Genomic DNA, 15,866 nt, shown 5'->3' with positions numbered 1-15,866 from the left:
ACCCACTATACACCCTCTAGAAGCTGCTTTAGCCATAATCTTTGTCAATCCAACCGAGAACTTCAGTCATTTTGTATTTTTGTTTTATAGAACAGCAAAATTAAGCCTACGAGTCTGAAAAAGTCTGATTCTAACTTGTTGTTTTGCCTCTTTTTTCCTTACTGCACACTAAGAACCAGGTGAGCCTGTTTATGTGGTGAAGACTGAATTTCTTACATATTGTCCCGTGTGTGCTGTCCATGGTGCTGAAATTTACTCTGTTGCACTGAAAAGCTGAGGGCAACATACTGAAGCACTTCTGCCCTCTGTGAAATTGGGCACAACTCGTGGAAATATGAGGAGAAAGTATTGAGACTGTAGAACCACAAATAAACTTAATTTGTTTTAACCAATTGGATAACAGTTTACTCACCGCTGCACTTTATTTACACGAGTCTATGCAGATACTGGATGAGTGTGCTTTCACCGTGAAGCTGAAAAGGATATGGCCACTCAGTGATTTTCTTGGCGTACTTCCTGACCACGTTGTCCTCGCCGAAGATGAAGAGCGACCTGTTGACGGTGAAGCAGTTCTCCCTGACCGGAATGGGGTTGTACAAGGCCATGGTGCGGGCACGCTGCGCTTTGGTCTGCTTGAAGGCTGGAGATATACCACCTGTAGACACGGCAGCGCCATCGCGGTTCCGGATGCGCTCTGACCCTCCATCCCCTGAACTCAACAAGCCCGGGACGTCGTCTCCGAAACGGGCCATTCTGTTAAAAGCAAACCACACGGGAGGTGGGATGAGAAAGGGGAGAAAATGAGGTTATACTCTCCTGGAAAGCAGGGCGCGGTACCGCGCTCGGCGTGACAGCGGCGGGGTGGCGAGATCCCGATCAGTTTTAGACCATCGTCAGGTTTTTTTTTTTGGTAACAACACCGCGTCCGGTGCTTTTAAAGTTAGAAAAGAAAAATCACAAAATCGCTCCAGTAAGCAGCCCAGACAAAACCCCGAGTCAATTCCCCCAAATAAGTCGCTTTGCGCAAAAACACACAAGTCCCAAAAAGTAATTCAACTCGTCTTCGTTTAACAATCCGCGACACCGAGAAAACTGATTCATTTTGCTCCGTTTTACATCCAAGCACTAAAATCCGAAAGAAAAGCTGCAACAGGTCACGTCTTCAGCCATCCTCAGTCCCCTGCGCGAAAAGCAGAAGCGCAGGTTGATCCATGGATTTTTAAATAAACCAGCAACAGTCCGCTGACTAATTCAGAGCACATCTCCTGTCTCCTCTTCTCTGCTGACCACCCACCAGCAGAGCGACCAAGAGCGCGCGTTAAGAGCACGAAGGGGAAAGAACTTTGACATTTTCCATGCCAACAAAATAAGCTGACTGTCTCTGAGACGGGAAAGAAAAACCCGCCTCGTCTGCAGCAGGATAGTAAAGGAAGCGTCTCCTCTTTCCCCCGCAGTGTGAGAGCAGGAGGAGTGAACTGTGTCTCCTAATGCGACAGGATCAACACTAATAACCTCTGTCCAACCTATGCAGCTCGCAAGGTGTGAATATAGTTAACAAATCGGATGCTGACAGGAAAGAAAGACAGAAAAACACGAGTCACGGGTGGAATAAATAACGTCAGCATATAATGGAAACAGTTATTCGGCAGCATTGCCTCAATCTCCAAGAGATTATGTCTAACCACACATCAAGCATCAGGTCAACGCCTGCAAACGACCTTTTCCAAAGGTAAATATTTGAAATAGCCATAAATCATAACACACAGGGATTAATGGCTTCAGTAAAAATGTGCGCAACAGCCTTTTAAAAACACGAATGTTCACTGGATCACTTATACAGGTCGGCTGGTCAGCTTCTATCTGAAGAGGCCACGCTGTCATGTTTGTTTTGACTTTTGTTGTTCACCCTGCTCCGTTCACACCTCAGGGAGAGCGACCCGGATGTAAGTAAACACCTGTTGTTAAATACACTCAGGAGGACAGCAGCGAGCTTCTTCGGCTAATTACGGGGTTCAAAACCCACTATTGCGAGTCACGCAGTGAGGGCGAGTCACGCTGCTGTGTGATGATGATGACACGTTTTCAGAATGAAGGAATAAAATCTTTATATAGTCGCACGGAAACCTTAATGTGGAACAAGGAATAATGAGGTTACAGGTTACAAAGTTAATCCTTGTTAAAAACAAACAAACAAACAAACAAATAATGAGCGACTGCACTGGATGACATTTCCATCATCATAAAAAAGCTGGACACTTCTACTTTGCAAATCCCGCATGTATCAGTCTCACACACATCAGCGGGCTTTAAATAGGCTGCTCATTATCACACGAAATGTTAATTAATTTACAGCTGAAAATAGCCCCCAACCACTGCCTTCGACTACAGTATGCACTGGGTTTAGGAAATTACTGAAAATGTATATTTGTTAACTGCTTTTTACAGCTTTAAAATAGGCACAGACAGGCAAGAATGTCAAAGAAGAGGACATATTAGTGATTTGGAGATTTGTAACCATAGGGACAAATGTTCAAATAAACACAGCCTCGTCTTTGATTGGTTGGTAATGAGACTCTAAACAGTCCCTGCCCAAAAATATATGAACTCATATGTATAACTTCAGCCTTAAAAGGTGTTATCTAATGGCACAATTGAGGGAGTTAATGCAAAAATAAAATCCAGCGGCTTTCATCAGATAATCTTTCTAACTGACAGAGTAAACGGATGATGATGGAAACAGAAGACAAAGAAAAGAGGAACCACAGGGGAGAGTTAAGCACGACACCGGCACTGATGGGCCTTTTGTAATGGTGCTATGACGAAGGCAGTGATCAATGGTGTGTGGCTTCCAACTCATTAGTGCTCCAACACATTATAGGCGTTAAAAATAGAAAGCACAAGAGGCAAAAATATCTGACATTTAAGCTGAAGAGACGCCTCGGATTTCCCCGTAACGGTCCGTTGGAGTGATGAGCCAAAACTATTTGGGGAGGAAAAGAAATAAAAAAACAGCTACACTCCATTTTTTATTTCTCTCTAACAACTAATTGTCTGATAAAAATGCTACTTCTGCCACTTCCTCTGTGCACCGCTAAGCGAGTGATACCATTACATCGTTCCTGCCGGAGTGTGCAGCAGCAGCAGCAGCAGCAGTCACAGATTTCTGAGCTGAGAGGTGAGGGGTGAATTATGGTAATTAGGTGTTAGCGGCAGGGATGATTAGAGGGAAGGGTGACGGCTCCTTCCTGGAAAAGACAGCAAGCAAAAGGTTACAGTTTCTTTGTTTAACATGTTGCTTTCAGTTCAGTTTCTCTCTAATGAACAAACAACAACAACAACAAACTTTTAGCTGTAAACTTACTTTGTTGACTCAAGTCAGATGAAACAGTCCCTTCAGCTCTGATGAGGCAAAACTACAAGAACTACAGTGAGGTCTGGGTGGGTTCATTTTCTGTTCTTTGGTGGGTGGTGCACGGTGCTGACCTGGGAACAGTAAATATTCTTCTCTGGACAAAAAACGAACGAGGGTCTCGATTGATTTCATTGATTTTGAGCTGCTGGAGAGCATTCTGACTGGATTTGGAAAAATCCATCTAGCTGGTGTTTATCTTTTCTGTTCAGAAGGAAATGTTAGCAATCATTTGTAACTGGATTTCTAATCAGCTATCAAGTTGGCGGTTGGGGTTGCTGTAAATCAAAAGGTATATATTTAACTGGTACAAACAAGAGGTCACACATTGCTCCAGTTTTGGCTTCTCTTCATTGGTTGCCAGTAAATTTTAGGGTTCATTTTAAAATTTTAGTTGTAACTTTTAGAGCTCTGCACGGTTGAAACGTCATGCTTCATCCTGAGCACTTAGGTCTTCAGGTCAGAGGTTATTGGTGGTCCCTCGTACCAGGTTTAAAACACGTGGGGATCGGGCTTTTCAGGCACCGAGGCTGTGGGACTCTCTGCCGTTGTCTTTACGCTGTCTGGACTCTACTGACTCCTTTAAAAAGCAGCTGAAGACATTTTTACGGGCTTTTGAGTAATTTTAACTTGTATGTCTGATCTTATTGTGAAGCACTTTGTGATTTTTATCTGTGAAAATGTGCTATATCAATAAATTATACTTACTTACTTACTTATAATCGGACCTTTGGTGGTTCGATGCCCGGATGCTCCAGTCCCCACACCAGAGTATCCTTAGGCAAGATACTGAACCCCAAGTAATCTCTGATGCATCCCCTGGTGTGTGAATGTTAATTAATGTGTGTGAATGTTAAGTAGGAAGCACTATATAAGAACCAGTCCACTTCCCATCTGCAGTCATGAATGTACATTTTATGTAATAAAGGCTGTTTTGATGGTTCTTCGAGTACACAGTTGTCAATTTACATAAATTAACTGTTGGATCATCCAAGTTTTTCCAGACTGTGGATAAACAGTCGTAGGAGGGATTTTCTGATCATTATTATTTTGATATTGGAGAAGTTAAAAGAGAAATAAACATCATATTGGAGGACGTGGTAATTCCATCTATCAGTAAAAGGTTTGGGAATAAAATGTCATCACTAAATATTATTTGAAATGCAGCTTAATATAAAGTGTGTGTGGCTCTGATCAGATGTGCCAGCTCAAAACGAACTCGTGTCAATGTGTCCAAGCGTACAAAGATTTTCTAATGTTTTCATGATTTTCATTAACTGCTTTGTCCCACACGCCATCAGACTGTTTAACTCCTCTCTGGAGGGGAGAGGGAGGACAAAGGAGGGTGAACAACTAAGCTGTAGTGCCTCTTCACTTCACTGTGCAATACTTTTTGTTAATAGTCAACGGTGCAATAGACTTCAATACTTGAAATGTGCAATTCACTTGTATTCTTATTTTTATTTCTATTTATTCTATTTATCCCCTTCGTACATTTTATTTATATATGTCTCTGTATTTATATATGTGTGTCAATGGAAAATTGTACTTAGTAGTCAGTATAATCTTTTAATGATATAAGTTTACATATGGTAGAATACTGCATGTAATCACTTGTGTTTAGAAGTATATAGTTGGTGGCATATTGAAGGAATGTCTCATCCTAGGAAGTCTGTAACATTCCAGGGTGTTCTGGCGTTCACCCCCACACCTAGGAGCATGGGAAAGGTCGTACCTTGTTTTATTGTTTTACGGTAGGATTAACGTAGTTATATCTGTTTCCAGTCTAAGTGCTTTTTGTTTAGATGAACTGCTGGACTTTGAGTGTATAAATAAAAGACCAGGGCAGTCCTCAGGGCCACTCTCTGAGACTCACTCTTGGGGTGTGAGTTCTGAGAGCTGCCCTTGCTAGCAAGTAAATCTGTGTGTTTCTCTTCTCTGATTCTCTACTGAAGAAGTGTTTTAGAATATATCTCTTAACAATGTGTGTATATATATAATATTCTGCTCACGCTCTGTAACTTCTGTCGGTGCTTTTGGAAACCGAATTTCCCAGAGGAACCCACCCGAGGGATTAATAAAGTTTTATCTTATCTTCTTATCTCGTATCTTATCTTAAATATCTTTTGCAGCTACGAATGAGCCTCCTAAAAGCTACTTTTGGCCGCTCCCTTATTCACAAGGCGTCGCCACAGCAGGCAGCGCCGCATGTTTGACGCTGGACGCCCTTCCAGACGCAACCCCAAAGGGATTCGTGTCTCCTCCTGGGATCAAACCGGGGCTGTTTCACTCATTGGGCAAATGTGAACCACTTCACAGTCTTCAAGTCGATTTTGGCTTCCCAAATAATTACATAAACCAGTTAATGATCTTTCTTACAGGGATGCCAGAGGCTCATTTAGAAGTTTATGGGAGACCTTAACTAATAATCTGTAAAAGCCAAACTTCCTGCTTCCTGTATTAACAAAAGCAGATTCAAACCTGCCCCCCTACGCTTCACCATGATGACAGTATTACTGAAAGGAAATATTCTAGACAACAGGCACCGACTTTGGCATTTTAGACGTGTTGTTAATGTTGGAAAGTCTATAGGAGTGTAGTTTGCAGAGAATCTACACCAGGAACATGGACATGGCAGCAGGTTGACAGTCTCTGCTCCCGTAATTGGTGCCACAGAACGAGATGTGAACAAAGATTTTGGTTCAAAAATAGAAGTGTGAACGGAGATACCTGGCAGGCATCTGTCTGAAGCCTGGACATGATTGTTTCTCTTCTCCTATCACACGTATGAACAAACATGTATGCATGCACGTGCGTTCATTCGACACTTTTAGTCCGTCATTGCTCAGCAACGTATTCCCACAAAGCTCCCATGTGTTGAATTCAGGTTGCTTAACCCACTTTCTGTCATGAACGTGAACTAATTTCATGATGCTCCAGTTAAGCCAGACAGTATCCAGCCGTACAAACGCAGAAATAAACTGAATCTAAAAAAGGAAAAATTCCTCGAGGATTAACTTCCTACCGTACAACTTTTCCTCAACAAATAATGACAAAGATTGTGGTTTTGATAGACTGATTTTTTAAAACTCAGTCCCACGGTGACTTGGAGCAAAGAAGTAAGAAGATGACACATTTATGAGGCAGTACTGTCTGTGCTCTGCAAAAATATCTGGGAAGGCTGGGAGAGCCTCAGTGTCATGGTGTGCTGCCTCAGCAAGGACATCAAGCTCACACGCGCTCTTTAAAACAGAATCATGAGACAGAAATGAGACAGAAATGAAGATAACATAACGTGTAACAAGAGAAAAGGTCTCCAGTGCAGCACAAAGACGACTTTGGGGCATAAAATATTCCCGATTCTCAACTCAAAGTTAAAACTTTAACACTAAATAGAACATAGTAGCCACTTTATTAGATACATCTGTTCAACTGGTCATTAACACAAATGTCCAATCAGCCAGTCACATGGCAGCAATCAGTGCATTTAGACATCTGGACACGTTTCAGACGACCCGCTGAAGATCAAACCGAATGAGAAGAAGATCTCACTGAGGAAGAAAGGTGAAAAAGAAAAGTGACTCTGAATGTGGCACAGTTGTTGTTGGTTGGGCGAAATATTCAAAACCATCTCGAGGGTTTACAGATCTGAAAGGAAAGATCCAGTTCTCTGGGTGCCTTGTTGATGTTGGAGGTCAGAGGAGAAGGCAACAGTAACCACTCCAAGATATGCAGAAGAGCATCTCTGCACGCATTTCTCGATTTCTGCTGCAACATCCAGAGGTCAGAATTTATCGCAGATAACATGACAGCCTGGCTGGACCACCAACAGTCAGCTACGTTCACTTGAGCACGTCTACAGAACATCATCAAGGACTCTTCTCATGCTGGCCACCAGCTGCCGTCTGGAAGGTGCTACAGATCAATAAGGGTCCATCCCTGCACACTACAGAAAACTTCCATCCATTAAAACAATGAACTATATCTCATAATTGTATCTCTATTCTACTCTAATGCTGTGAGCAATGCTTTCTTAGCATACTTTGAGCCTCTCAGTACCAACCGAGCGTAATTAAAAAGGCACGGCCTGTCTGTGTGTCGACGCTGAGCATTTATGACCGCGGCTTATCAATCTTTGATGACACGCCACATCAAAGCTCAGATCATCTAAAACTGTTTCTTGAATAGTTACCAGATTTCAGTCCATTAGAACTCCCCCGTGGGATGTTGTGGAACAAGATTTGCATCACGGATGTGCAGCTCACAAATCTGAATTGTCAATATGGACCAAAATCCCTGAGGAATGTCTCCAGCACCTTGTTGAAGAATTAAGACTCTGTACCAGCATGGTGTGAATAAAAAGTTGCTGCTGGATGCAGGATAGTAGAGTACAATCATAGAGAAAACATGTTTAAATAGAGGATTACTTAACCCTTTAAGACCTACCATAGAACCAAGTCCACCAGAGCTTATATTATATGTTTACATGCTGTGGAGCCATTTTTGGGAGCATTTCAAGTTGCTATACATCAATACAACCATTATAGCCCAGATTTTAATAATATGTCTGCATTAAGTGCATAGTAATTACATAAATTGCAAAAAAGTGCAATAAACTACAAAAAAATTGAAAATCGTTTTTGTTTTTTTAACATATATTTCTAGTTAGAGAAATTTAAGAGGCTTATCCCTCAAAACTGTAAATACAAAAAAGTTGCACAAAATAGTTTCCCACCACAGGAAATTTATTTTGAGTGTCTTCATAGTTTTATTTTTGAAATACACCAATTTTTATACACTGCAGGAAAAACGAAAATAAATATTATAGTGCAAATTTGCAAAAAAGCAGCATCTGCATCAAAATAAACTATTTCCAGCAGTGCAATATGAGTCCTAAGCATCCCAGAAACCACACAGAAAGTCATAAAGTCAAAGATAACTTTTAAAAACACCAGTATAGGCTCATGAGGCCCTGATGGTAAAAAACTACATTTCCACAAAATGACGTCACTTCCGGTTTCGGGCAGGTCATGGCGGACATGCGAAAGTTCACACTGACATTTGTTTCAATGTGGGAAGTGTTATGAACAGCTGATCGGATCGGCAAAGCGTGTTTCTGGAATATTATGTTTTTGTTGCTGCAAGTGCTTTTTATGCAGTTTTTGCAAAGCTATATGTGGAAGGAAACTGTGACCGAGGACAAGCTGATGGCATAAGATGTAAGTACAACTCCTCCGGTTTCATATGCAAAAAAAATTATTGCGCTAGCTCACGTGGTTGCAGAGCTACCGGGATCCAAAACTAGTTACGCAAAACAGAGCGTGCCCTCTCCCACCGGTTTTAAAGGGTTAACAAAGCTTTGAGATGCTCCATAGAATAAAAAAATCCATAAAGACATTTTAAAACAAAAACAAACAAACATATAAACAACAACAGATCAGAAAAGAAATAAACAGGCTAAGGCTACATTTAATAGACAGTCAATAAGAGGCTGATTTTAACAAACCTCCAAAGTTGAGGAGTCTAATGTGAAAGGCCTGGTCCCATTTGTTTACTAGGAGTCAGCAGAGGTGCATCCTTTGTAAATTAGACTCCTATAAATGAGTTGTATGCACTAGGTTATTATTTAGGTGTCTACTTTTTCATCTTTAGTTACACTTTATTGCAAAACACAGCCCAGTATGTGAACTCTGAGGAAAAAAAGAAACGAAGAATTAATCACTGCCTAAATGAGAAGTATTTTAACTGGAGCGGTGTAAGTGCTGGAAGCTAATGCAGTAGATAACACACATTATTTACTGTGTGTGTGTGTGTGTGTGTGTGTGTGTGTGTGTGTGTGTGTGTGCGTGCGTGACAGAGAGAGACAGAAACGTAATATAAGGAATCTGAGTGTGAGAGTTGTCAACACAGTTTCATCAGTGTGGAGAGCACAGCTGATGACAGCCGGGGGCGGAGCTTTAATTGTGCAGGTATTACAGAGCAAAACACACCCAGGCAATCCCATTGTAACACGTCACTAGAGTTTCATAATTGTTTTTCTTGTCTCCTCCATTATCACACTGCTGGAAGTAGACACTTCCCTTTATAAACCTCAGAACCTTCAGTCCACAGCACACAGCTAAGTATTTTCAACGGCTATGACTGAACATAACAGCCTTGGGCGGTTTCGCCGCTCTAGGCGAACCCCTGCATGATGATGTCACATGCAGCATCATACGTCCTGGGATGCAAACAAAAGTGGCCTTATTCATATCGGCTGGGCCTAATTTGAGAAACAAGACACCACAATAGCACAGCTGTTCCTCCTGCAGTCACACGTTAAGGCATCAGCGCCGTGACACCTCACACATCATCAGCTCGTTTCAGTGCTTTAAATCTTTATAGTAGTCCTGCTGTTTGTTACAGAGCATGAAAATGTCACGGGGGCGTGCCAGCAACACACACACATGCACACGCACGCACACACACTACAAAAGATAGAAGATATATCGCTGTAGCTGCTTGCAATTTGCTTGAAAATGAAATTTGCAAACTGCCTAACATTATGTGAACTTTTAAATGGATCTGTTCCAGCTTTTGCTGTAATTAATAATTCAAACTATACACAGAAATACCTTCTGCTGAGCCTGATGAGCCTGCAGTCATGTCACTGGGCTTAAGGTAGTCCTGCACAAACTAAGCACACCCTACGATTCTTGTAGACTTTTGAAGGATCAACAAAGTAATTATTTACGATACGACTTTATCACTTAGATTGTTGTGGAGGAATTTTGGCTGTTAGTTTATGTATTTAACGTCCTGCCACCGGCTTAGAGGGAGTGTATATCTGGACTTATGACCGTTCACCTGTTCCCCAACTTTGCCCAAGCGTTACCTGTTGCACAAATACGTTTGTATTCAGAGGAGTTTATGGTCAACTCAGTGCATGTAAGTGTCCCAGTCCTGTGAGTCCTGTCATCACCCCTCCACCACGTGCTTGACAGGTGGTATGAAGTGTTTGGTTGCTGCACATTATGGCCAAACCTCTTTTGTGGTGTTTTTCAAGAACAGATTTGCAAAGTTAAGCCATGCTGTCCTGCAAGAAGACGTTTTCAACTTCTTAAGTCTTTTTCTAATCGTACTGTCATGAATTTTAACATTTATCATGTTCATTGAGGGCTGAGTCTGACATGGAGCTCTTTTTTTATTTCTTTGAGTATTGAACAGTCTGACCTTGGATAGAGATGCTGGGACCTCCTGTGAAGATTGCATCAACATACACCTGAATGCTCCGGACCAGCAAACTGCAAAATCCTCAGCTTTTATAGAGGTGCTCACACCTGCAGGAACTCCAACTTATTTTAACAGTTGGGTGCACAGAACATGGAGAAGGAGCTGCGCCCAAAAAAAAGCAACAATCTGTCGCTGTTTGATCAAACAACGGTCGTTTTCTGCATTGTGGTCACAGAATAATGGATTGGATTTATAAAGCGCTTTTCTAGGCACCCAAAGCGCTTTCTCACATTCACACACTGGTGCAGGCACAGCTGCCCTGGGACAGAAGTGAGGCTGCCATATTGCGCCATCGGCCCCTCTGGCCAACACCAGTAGGCGGTAGGGTAAAGTGCCTTGCCCAAGGACACGACGACCAGGACAGAGAGAAATGGGGGATTGAACCGGCAACCTTCCAGTTACAGATGAGCTTCCCAACCCCCTGAACCACGGTCGCGCAAGTAAAACTTGGGCGCCTGAAGTAAAACTTGGGCGCCTCCACACAGTGGACAGCAGCCTCCTTGTAAAAATACCACAGTCAACATTAGCTGAGTGAAGCAGCACAACATCACATTTAATTTCAAATTAATGACCACAGAGCCACAAATCCCTGTTTACTCTTTGGCGCTCTAACACAGTCAGATATTGTCTTCATTTATTCATATACTCTCTCTCCCTCTCAGCGTCTCCAAAGAATACCGGCTGATTAAAAGTTCCCCCTTTTCCCCACCACAGCCTCCTGTTGTACTGGTGTAAACGTGTTTCTGCACTTTAGAGTGAGAAAACAAACAGAAGCAATAATTATAAACCTTCGCGTTCCCTTCTTCTAATCACACGAGCCCGAGTAAAACTAACAAACTGGGGGTGCACGCAAGATTTAAGTAGATTAGACGCAACATATTCTGATTAAACTAACGCAAAAAATAGTGAAGTGAGGACATCTGCAGTATCAGCAATGCAAGCAGTGAGTGGATGCGTTTCATCTGTGCTGTGGAAGCATGGACCAGCTTTTAGTCTCAGGTGAGCCGAGTTACACGATGAATCTGCCCTTACAGCCAGTTGGCCTCCAAGAGGAGCAACGGTGATACAGTAGAAAACCTACAAAGTACTTTACATTATGTACACAGCAGTGTGTTTGCATGCACCAATAAATGATATTAAATATGCGAAAACACTGAGAAAGCTGAAGTTTATTGTGTTATCACCAGTTGCTTAAACATGCAGTCCCGGACACGATGGACCATCACGTATATGAGACCAAAATTTCATCTTGAGAATTGATGACAGTGTCATAAATTGTAGGGACAAGGTTAAAAAACTTGGGCGTGTGGTTCGACATGGTGCTCTCTTTCGAGTCTCATGTAAAAGAGATAACAAAGACCGCCTTTTATCATTTGAGGAACATCAGCCAGACACTGCAGAGGTTCTCGTCCATGCATTTGTGTCCTCACGTATTGATTATTGTAACGCTCTTCTTTCTGGGCTTCCAAAGAAAAGTTTCAGAGGTCTACAGATGGTGCAAAATGCAGCTGCTCGCATTTTAACAAGAACTGGGAAATTTGAGCACATTAGCCTGTACTGAGATCTCTGCATTGGCTACCTTGTCAGGTTCGAGCAGATTTTAAGGTCCTGCTGCTCACCTACACGTCTTTAAACGGACTGGCACCTTCATACCTCTCCGACTTTTTACATCTTTACGTTCCACCCCGTGCTCTCCGATCTCAGGACTCTGGCCTTTTAAAGGTTCCTAGAGCCAGAAAAAAGACAATTGGAGAGCTTTTTCTTTTCGTTCCCCGTTTCTGTGGAACACCCTCCCTCAAGATGTTCGGCAGGCTGCTCTGTGGAGGTTTTTAAAACTAAGCTGAAGACACATTTGTTCACCTTATCTTACAGGTCTTAATTCTGTGGCTTTTAGTTTTTAAATTTTTACCGTTTTTAACTTGTATTGTGTCTTTTACCTGTATTGCTATGTATCGCTTTTATTATTATTATTATTATTTTTTAATCTTTTTAGTTTCAAATAGTACAGCACTTTGTTTGAAAGCGCTTTATAAATAAAGTTATTATTATTATTATTATAACAAAATGATAACACACAGTTTTGGAATTAACTGCAGAAAACACAAAACATTTCATTCACACAGTCTAACAAGCTAATTGATATAAATATGACTGTACTGCCAAGTATGATTTCTGAGAGTTTTCAGTTTCACAAACAGCACAGCAGCTGTGTGGGGTTAATGATATTATATGTCTGAGTACAAGACTTCAATGCTAAAAGTGTCAAAAGTGTTCTCGTTCAGCAGCTTAAATATCAAACACTCAAATCTCCAAAAACCACACGTGAAGTTTCCCAAAAATAACAGCTGTGCTGGGTCAGCGTGTTATCGCCCAGAGCGCAGATTTCAACGCGACAAAGAAAAGACGACAAAGCCCAACCTATTGATGTGTTGAGATGAAGGGACCAGGGGACTGGACTATATTTAGCTTCATTGAGATGGTAATGGCTGAAACATGAGAGGACCTGTGTGTGTAGCTGGCTGTGTGTGAATCATGAGCAGTAGAGGAACCATCATTTGAACGTCTGTGCTTTACATTGGGAAGAGTTTGTTTTTAATGATGGAAACAGGAATAAAGATCAGGAGTCATCCATCTGTAATAACACACAACGGAAACAGCAGCACTGCTGCTTTCTTCCCGGGCCTCGTTCAGCGCCCAGAGGAAAGATGATGAAACACATTTACCCCGTGGCACATTCTTCTTTCTTTCTCTCTTACCCACCTCTATCTCTGCAGCTGTCTTAACCTCTCCCCCTCTTTCTCCAGCCAAGATTTCTGCCTTCCACTGTTGTATTCCTCCACTTGTTTCCTAGCAACTGAACTGACATGCCCCCTATTCTCAGCCCAGCAAATCTGTTGTTGCAACCCTAGATTTTATGGAACAGCCCACATAAATCATCGTTCCCCACGGGGAGCAGAGTTATGTTCGATGTGTCTCGGGGAACGGCTGCCTAGGCGTGCTGTTAACCTGGTTTCCACATGTACTGCGAGTTTCGAGTGGTAGAAGGAACAGTTGGGAGGCATGTTTTAGGTGTTTTTAGACACTAGTTGAAAGCTGCTGTTTCCAGTAGATGTCTGCTGTCACATGCACTGAATCTCTTATGGTGATTGATTCGTTCAGAAAAGCTTTATGCACATTTTAAAAACCAAAGAAAGTTCAAATAAAAGCATAAAAGCAATGCAGTTTGACACCAGCACTGCCTGAGTCATAAATGTAATATTCACATCATACAATATACATTTTTGAAGCCCGTGTGGGATTAATTCTTGCACATGTCAACACATTTTATAGCAAATTTGAACACAACTATGAGTAGTTTTTAGCATTTCCACTAATATGAAGCAATGTCGTACAATGTTTGCTGTGATGACAAGGAAAAGGTGTAAAACTGTACAATCTACATGAATAATGCATTTCGTGGAGGGCGTCATTATGCTGCAAACTGGAGAACAAATTGTCACTGTAGGTTCATCAAACTGTTTCCATCAATAAGTGAAGCCCTCAAATGAAATGCAGGTGACATTTTAGGCTCATGTCTAACATATCTAATAAAAGACAATATTAAAATCCCCATGCATATGTGTCCTAATATTACCAAGCTGCTCCATGAATACTAAAAGCTGTTGCATGTTGCGTAACTTTTCCTTTGGATAAAGTCAAAAGCTCTGTTGGAAAACAACATAGCTGGGCCGCAAGCGCCATCTAGTGGCCAACACGGGAACTACATTATTTAATAGAACAGATAATGTTTTAGCCCCGTAAGACCCAACCTTTAAAACAATCATAGCTAGAAAATATATCATGTTGTGAATGATATATTTTTATTATGCATTTCTTATTTATTTTTGTATCCCATTTGATAACAAAAAGTTTCGTTTTGTCAATAACATTTTGAAATTATGGCAAGTATTGATTATGTTGATGAGATAGAGGTTTCAGAAACTCATGTATCAAATATGATACAATATGACACAAAGGGCATTATAGGGTTAAATTGAATTCCAGTCTGTTTGGGTAATTAAAAAAAAGGGGGGGGAGGGGGGGGTTTGCACCACACAGTAAAAATGGACAGAGAAAGTGAGCAGGACAGGGTGACATTTAGGAATAAATGTGCTGCACGGCTGTGTGGATAACCTGGATAATCTTTAACCAAATTTAAGGAGGTTTACTTTGCTGACGAGGCTTTTAGAGTTTAACATTTCTATTTAAATCATCCCCGGTGCCTTGTCCAATATCCAATAAACCAAAAAATGACCTTATATAATTCCTTATAAGCAGAACTTTCCCCCACATCCCCATTTTTTTGTTATTTGAATGGAGTTGCAGCCAATAGTTGGCAAGAGGGCTTTTTTAATCCAATAAAAATCTTGTCCTACCCTCCCAAGGGACATTAAAGAAAGAAATAAAGAAAAACACATTATGATCGGCAATGTCTAAAGAATTTATTTAATCTAAAATAAGCTGATCGATTTAATTAATATTTTATTGTATTTAGTCATTATTAATTTACATGTAATTAACTAAACTATCTAAAACTGCTGTTGGTTATAAAAATGTAAATGCGATTTACTTTAATCATGCACCGTTAGCAATATGAGCTGAAAGCAAAATTATCCAAATGGATACAGAAGCCATGTTTCTTTAGAGGAATCGCAGAGCAAGAACTATAAAATGTCATTTATTCAGAACACATTCGTCTGTTTGTGTTACACAACAAGGCTTTAGAGATATTTCTTGGTGTAAATAAATAAAAACCCTAAATAAAAAAAAAAACAAATCCTGCTGGAATTTAGTGAAAAAGAAGCAGGTGCTGAACTAATAAAGAAAATCTATAAATAACAAATTAGCAGCGACTGTTCAGCTCTGCGACCATTTACTTTTTAAATTAAACCGTGTGCTTATCCATATATCCACCAAACATAAAATTAGAGTGAATGAAAAGAGTGTTTATTATCAAAGCGGCAGCTCCACAGATCAATACTGTCAACAGGCAGCTGGAAATTTACCACAGAGGTGCGCAAGAGCAGGCTGGTTGTCAGCAGATGGCCTGTAGGCTGGTGGAAGGTGGCGCACCGCTGAGGCCTAAGTATAGGTTTTCATGCAACGTGCACGAGTGATGGAGGAAAAGGAAAAGCTGCAGTGAAAA

At 41.2% G+C, this 15,866-nt stretch overlaps 1 protein-coding gene across 1 annotated transcript in view; it reads right to left on the bottom strand.

Moving 5' to 3' along the window:
* cacna1ea (calcium channel, voltage-dependent, R type, alpha 1E subunit a) overlaps positions 1-15,866 on the bottom strand; it is a 140,394-nt gene that overhangs the window by 86,559 nt on the left and 37,969 nt on the right. The window contains exon 4 of the mRNA XM_085151266.1: positions 487-753. Coding sequence (XP_085007392.1) covers positions 487-753 — 267 coding nt within the window. The remainder of the gene's footprint in view (positions 1-486; positions 754-15,866) is intronic.

The sequence above is a fragment of the Neolamprologus multifasciatus genome, chromosome 23, assembly GCF_963576455.1.
Source record: "Neolamprologus multifasciatus chromosome 23, fNeoMul1.2, whole genome shotgun sequence".
Classification (NCBI taxonomy): domain Eukaryota; kingdom Metazoa; phylum Chordata; class Actinopteri; order Cichliformes; family Cichlidae; genus Neolamprologus; species Neolamprologus multifasciatus.
Note: the sequence above shows the minus strand (reverse complement) of the source record. Positions and strands in the feature narration are given on the sequence as shown.